This window comes from Stenella coeruleoalba, assembly GCF_951394435.1.
Source record: "Stenella coeruleoalba genome assembly, chromosome: 16".
Classification (NCBI taxonomy): domain Eukaryota; kingdom Metazoa; phylum Chordata; class Mammalia; order Artiodactyla; family Delphinidae; genus Stenella; species Stenella coeruleoalba.
The window spans coordinates 62,629,114-62,635,847 of record NC_137162.1 but is presented as its reverse complement, the minus strand read 5'-3'; the positions used below and the strand labels follow the sequence as shown (position 1 = coordinate 62,635,847).

Below are 6,734 nucleotides of genomic sequence, written 5' to 3'. Positions count from 1 at the left end.
TCATTGTGGTGGCTTCTTTTGTTGTAGAGCACAGGCTCTAGGCATGCGGGCTTCAGTAGTTGTGGCACGTGGGCTCACTAGTTGTGGCTTACGGGCTCTAGCACAGGCTCAGTAGTTTTGGTGCATGGGCTTAGTTGCTCCGTGGCATGTGGGATCTTCCCGAACCAGGGGTCGAACCCATGTCCCCTGCATTGGCAGGCAGATTCTGCGCCACCAGGAATCTGTCTTCACTGCGCCACCAGGAAAGTCCCCACTAATTGATTTTTGACCCACTTCCCCCCAGCAGCATTCTTTGTGACCTCCCTCACCTTTGTAAATGACAGCAACATTTACCTAGTTGCTCAAGGCAAAAGCACTTGGGAGCATCTTGATTTCTCTTTTCCTCACATTCTACACCCAATATGTCAGTAAGCTCTGTTGGTTCTATCACCAAGATATATCCCCAGTGCAGCCACTTGTCATTCTTCCCAGTGCTGTACCCCTAGTCCACAGCCTTTTGCACTGAGACTGTGCAAGGGCTTCCTAACCAGCCTTCCTCACCCCCAGCCCTGTCTCCTGTCTGTCCTCCATGCTGCAACCTTCTTATTTATTTATTTATTTTGTGGCCACCACGCGGCCTGTGGGATCTTAGTTCCCTGACCAGGGATCGAACCTGCGCCCCCTGCGGTGGAAGCTCAGAGTCTTAACCACTGGACCACCAGGGAAGTCCCAGCTGCAACCTTCTAAAGCTTAAATCACATTCAGTATCACGTCCCTGCTTAAAACCTACCAGTGGCCCTCACTAAAACTGGAAACAAATCTACACTGTTTACGAAAGCTGTGAGGCTTCTTCCTATACCTCTGATCTCTTCCCGTTCTACTCTCCCGAGGTCCTTGCATGAGCCACATGGACCCTCTCAAAGCTGCTTCTTCTCTCATGGCCTTTGTACCTGCTGCTTCTTCCACTAGAAGCTCTTCTCCCGCATCTTTAGCACATATCAGTACCTGAAATTACCCTTTTCATGTAGTAGTTGTCATGTGTGTTGCATGTCCCCGCCCCCCCGCCCCCCCCCCCCCATTCCCATGCCCCAGTAGAAGAGAATAGAAGCTCTTGTCTATCTTGTTTACAGCTGTATCCCCAGAGCCTGGGGCAGGGCCTGAGTCATAGTAGAAGCTCAGTGTACATTTGCTGACTGATTTGTCTGTGAGGACTATAGCTAAGATTGTTAGAACTAGGTAGAAGAAAAACAGTCCAGCCTCATGGTTTCACAGATGGGGAAGCAGAGGCAGGGGTGCAAACTTATGAGAGCCAAGTTGATTGTGTACAATCCGTAGGTTTCATTTTCATAAGCAGTAGTAGCCGCTAAAGGTGAAGGTTAGTTATTTCCTCCTACAATCTCCCTGCCAGGATTATCATGACAATAGATCTCAGAACAAATTCTGCTACCCATACAAATCTGTATACAACAAGCATTTACTAGCAGGAAGCCACAAAACCGGTTCATACAGTCTGTTCTGTAAAGTCAGTGAAGGCTCAGCCCTCTGTCCTTTTAGGTGCTCTGTCACCTTGCATGAAGGGTCCACTCAAGAAAGATACAACGTTCTAGATGCAGGATTCAGCTAGACAGATGGTCACATCAGGCAACCAGAATCCCTCAGGATTTGGGATGCCTCAAGGATTTAGCCCAGTGCATCATCCTTAAGTGAGATTTTTTTTTTTTTACTCTGAAGAAGGAATGGATGGTGCCCCTCATCATTTTAGCCAATCTACGTATCTCGAATAGCTACAGGCACACCTTGTTTTATTGCACTTCGCTTTATTGTGCTTTGAAGATACTGCGTTGTTTTACAAATTGGTTTGTGGGAGCCCTGTGTCAAGTCCAACAGCGTTTGCTCATTTCATGTCTCTGTGTCACATTTTGGTAATTCTTGCAATATTTCAAATTTTTTCATTATTATATTTGTTATGGTGATCAGTGACCTTCAATGTTACTATTGCAGAAAGATTATGACTCGATGAAGGCTCAGATGATGATTAGCATTTTTTAGCAATGAAGTATTTTTATTTATTTTGTATTTTTTAAAAGTTTATATTTTTATTTTTTAAAAGTTTACTTATTCTTGGCTGTGTTGGGTCTTCGTTGCTGGGTCTTCTAGTTGTGGCGAGCGGGGGCCATTCTTCGTGGCAGTGCGCGGGCTTTTCATTGTGGTGGCTTCTCTTGTAGTGTAGTACAGGCTCTAGGCGCTTGGGCTTCAGTAGTTGCAGCACGCGGGCTCAGTAGTTGTGGCTTGTGGGCTTAGTTGCTCCATGGCATGTGGGATCTTCCTGGACCAGGGACTGAACCCATGTCCTCTGCATTGGCAGGCAGATTCTTAACCACTGCGCCACCGGGAAGTCCAGCAGTGGACTGTTTTTAAATTAGGCATATATATTGCTTTTTTAGACATAATGCTATTGCACACTTAGTAGACAGTGGTATAGTATAAATGTATCTTTTATATGCACTGGGTAACAAAAATTCCTGTCGCTCACTTTATTGCGATATTGGCTTTATTGTAGTGGTCTGGAACCCAGCCTACGATATCTCCAAGGTATGCCGGCAGTAATTTCACCAAAAGATAGCTTATTTCTAATACCTGTTGTGCTAATTAATAAGCCATGAATTTCACTGATACATTCATTGTGGCGCTCTCTATGCTAATCATTATTGAGAGAGGGAGAGCTGCAGGGCTGTGCTGAGCTGATTGGGTGTGATTGTGTGCATCTCAGACATGGCGGAAGTATTTACACTATGGAAAGTGGCAACAGGGTCTCCCTGCCCACCCCACCAACCAGAGAGCCAGTTATTAAACACTGACCAGCGCACCACTGGATAGCTTAGAGCCCTCTGGACTGTGGCCTTTCTGATAAATTCTGGCCAACCACCTCACCCTCATGACTACCTCTAGACTTGGTGATAGTCATAGCTGCACTTCAGAAATTACCTGGCACCTTTACAACAATATTGATTCCCAGGCCCCGGTCGGTGGAGATTCTGACTTAACTGGACTGGGGTGGGGCTTGGATATCAGGATACATTTGAAGATCACCACGTGGTTCGAAGCTGCAGCCAGGGTCACACTCCCACCTCTGTGTCATACTATTTATGCCACATATTCTAACAAAGTTAATGGCAAAGCCAGGCTTGGCACCAGGCCTGCTGACCCCCAGCCCAGAGGTCCTGGCAAAAGGAGAGAAAAATTGAAAATAGGTCATTACTTCTTCTGAGATTTCAGTATTTGCACATGTGTCTGAGGAGCAGCCCATAGTGCTTGGGGTCAGGTTGGGGGTGGGAGGAACAGCGAAGTTGCCCAGGAGCCCGGGAAAGGCTGTGCTAGCCCCAAAGAGCTCCAGGCTCCCTCTGCGGGGGTGTCTCAGCCTCATCCCTCAGGGCGTCATCGTTTAGGGGCTCAGGGAGAGCTGAGAGGGACCACTCAGATGTGTGTGTGTCACTAGGGAAGATTTGAAAGAGGAGAGCGTGCAGCTAGCTAGAGAGGTCAGGACTAAGGCGGGGGCAACTGAAAGAAAACCGGAGTGGGGAAGGAGGCTAGGAGGCGAACCCCCAGGGAGAGGGAGACAGACAACCCCTCCTGGGGATGGAGATGAGCACCTCCATGAGTGGGTGTAAGCCTGGCTCTGTGGGGCTGGTGAGGGAAGGTAGTCCTGCAAAGAGGGGTAAAGATTTAATTTCTTCCTCCTTAAAGGACAGAAAGGATGACTTCTAACCTTGGGGTAGGATGCCTTCTTAGCCCCTGGTTATTCATTTGAAGGTGACCCTCAGCAGTTCCTGGTTCCAAGTCTCCACCCAACCTTGCAAGGCTCGCTTGCTTCCTAGTACCAGGAAACTGGCTTCCTTTTAACTCCCTGGGCAGGGCATTGCCTCCCTCCCCACCCCCACCTTACTTTCTTCTTTCTATGGCAGAGCCCTGAGGGCTGGGACAGCCTGGTCTCTGTTTCTCTCTGGGAGGCTTGGGAGTCCAGGGCAGGGGACTGGGACAAGTGTGCCATTCCTGCAGTCACCACCAGGGACCCCACCTAGCGCTGCCGTGAGCTCACAACCTCTGGGCCACACATTTAATTCCTGAATGGCACAAACACTGATTGCCGGCCTGCCAAGTCCCAGGCTGAGCTAGGCCTGCAGGGAAAGGAAATAGCAGTGAGTCAAGCAGGGGCCGTGGGAGACAGACTCACAGACAGGAAGACAGATTCTGACCCCGGGCAGGGGAAAGGCTGGGTGCGAAGAAGCTGGGTCAGAGCTGGGCTGAGTGTGTGCAAGGGAGGGGGCTCCTGAGTTGGGGTGAGGGGGTGAGGGCTTCTCAGAGGAGGAGGCCACTGGGGCAGGGTTGGGATCTCACCTGGCTGCAGAGAAGGGGAATCTCAGAGACCTGGGGAAAAGCCTCCAAACTGTTACAAGAGGAAACTGCGGGCCTCAGCTCCACGAGGGCCCCTACCCGCACCCTCGTCTGCAGCACCTTCCTAGATGCGGCTCTCCCACCCCCCTTAGGCTGAGGAACTCCACTTCCTTATTCCATTCATGCCTTGCACACTCATTTGCACACTTTAACACCTTAGCCATAAATTCCTGCTCTTTTCCCATAGTCTTCTCTCTTGACAACAGTGGAAAGCGAGCATTTCTGTGTACCCCGAATGAAGCACTCTAGCTGTCTCCCTAGCGCCCCTCTGCACACACTCTCCCACGGCCCCCAAAGTGCCTGAGCATAGGCGCTTCCACAGCTGCACGCGACCTCTTTCGCAAAACCCTCGCCCCTGCCCCTCCCTCGGCCTCCTCTGGGTCCAGGCCGCTGCCCCGCCCCAGGCCCGCCCCCTCCCAGAGCGCCCATTGGCCCTGGGGCTGGGTGGGCCCGGGCCGGGGCTGTGATTGCGGCTCGCCGGTGTCAGTCCCCGAGTGAGCGCCGGTGGCGGGGCGGGGAGCCGGGCAGGCAGCCTCAGGTGGGGCTGCTGGCAGCGAGGGACCCAGCCCGGGAGCCCCCCAGGATGCCCCGCGGAGACTCGGAGCAGGTGCGCTACTGCGCGCGCCTCTCCTATCTCTGGCTCAAGTTCTCGCTCGTCATCTACTCCACGGTGTTCTGGGTGAGTGACCCCAGTCGGGCCCCGGCATGGGAGGGGGAGTCGGCACTCCCTTGTTCACCCACACGCTGAGCCGGCGGTGGGGGTGGGCTGGGTCCAGGCTTGTCTGCTCCAGGGAGGGGCAGAAGCGCACTCCTGGATTCTCGTCCCACTCTCCTTGTGAACTAGGAAATTATGGTTGCTCCAGCTCCGCCTGAGTTTCAGCCGCTCGGTGCGGAGCCTTAGAGCTTGGTGGCAACGTCTCAGACGAAGGAGCTCCCACGAAGGAGCTCCGCCTGGCTCACCTGTGTGCACCTGACCAGCAGTTTGGTTCTGCGAGTCCGCTGCGCTTCCGCTGGTGCCGTAGGCTGTGGTTACCACGTTTGGCCGCGCTCACCCCACCTGCCGGGTATTACTGAGTTCGTCTCTCTATCCGTCTGCGGAGAAGTGGTCGGGCTTTGTTGTCCGGAGTCGGGAGACCTGAACTCCTTATGCTGTCCCCACTATTTACTTGCCCATGCCCCTGAGCAAGATGCTTTTCCAGGTGCTTTGATTTCCTCTTTGGTGAAAGGAGGATTCCACCAGACGTGTGGTCTCCGGCTGCTCCCAGGTGCTCAGTAACTTAAAAACGCCCCTGCACTTAACCTTCTCTCTCTCTTGTTGGGGGCAGGGTGGTAGTGGCTGGACATGAACCAGCCTTCGAATCCTGCCACTACCTCTTTCCAGCGGCGTGATCTCGGGGAAGTTACTTCAACTCTCTAGGCCATAGTTTCCCGGTCTGCAAATGGAGACAGTAATTATACTCAACTTTCAGAATGGTTGTGGAGATTAAATGAAACAGGTCAAGTACATTGCTTAGCACAGGGACCAGTGAAGAGCTTAAGAGGTGTCAGCCATTATTATTATGGGCAAGGGAGCTGGGCCCTCCTGGTAAGCTGCCCCAATAGACTGCATTTCTTTATGGAGATTTCAGACTAGGCTGGGCCCCCTTGTAGAAATGAGGACACCTTTCTACAGGCCAGTGCCAGCCCTGCCACTCTAGAATAGCCCCCTACCCCCAGTATGCCACAGGGCAGACTTGCCCAGGTACCTGACACCTCTCCCCACAGGGCAGACTTGCCCAGGTACCTGACACCCCTCCCCACAGGGCAGACTTGCCCAGGTACCTGACACTCCTCTGCCTCAAAACACATGCACACTCCTGGTCTTCTCCTCAGCCCTCATTGGGTCTGTTCTGCTGGCAGGAACTGTTAGATCTGCCATCAAGCCTGGCTTTCCTTGTGACCCCTCTGTGTATGTGACCTTGCCTGGTAGTCAAGAGATCCAGATTCTAGTCTTGTTCTGTTTTGAATCACTGGGAGAGCTTAGGCAAGTCATTTCCATGTTTGGGGCCTCAGAGCTGTTAATTGACTTGCCCGGCTCCCAGTCCAATTCTCTGACTCTATGTAGTGTGGAAGAGAGAAGAGCAGTATGTGTGGGGGCCGGAGGATGGAGCACAGACCCATTGATGGAGGCTTCAGGGAGGCAGAAGGTTTTATGTGGAACTGGTTGGGGGTGATTTGAGCTGTCATTCAGTGGTTCTTAAAGTTGCATCAGAATCAACTACAGAATTTAAAAAACACTACAGTTACCTGGGCCCTGGCCTATG

The 6,734-nt window shown here is 52.1% G+C and overlaps 1 protein-coding gene across 1 annotated transcript in view; it reads left to right on the top strand.

Moving 5' to 3' along the window:
* Nucleotides 1-4,918: 4,918 nt before the first annotated feature.
* TSPAN15 (tetraspanin 15) overlaps nucleotides 4,919-6,734 on the top strand; it is a 49,785-nt gene continuing 47,969 nt past the window's right edge. Inside the window, exon 1 of the mRNA XM_079900717.1 lies at nucleotides 4,919-5,110. Within this exon, the coding sequence (XP_079756843.1) occupies nucleotides 5,015-5,110 (96 nt within the window). The 5' untranslated portion in view covers nucleotides 4,919-5,014. The remainder of the gene's footprint in view (nucleotides 5,111-6,734) is intronic.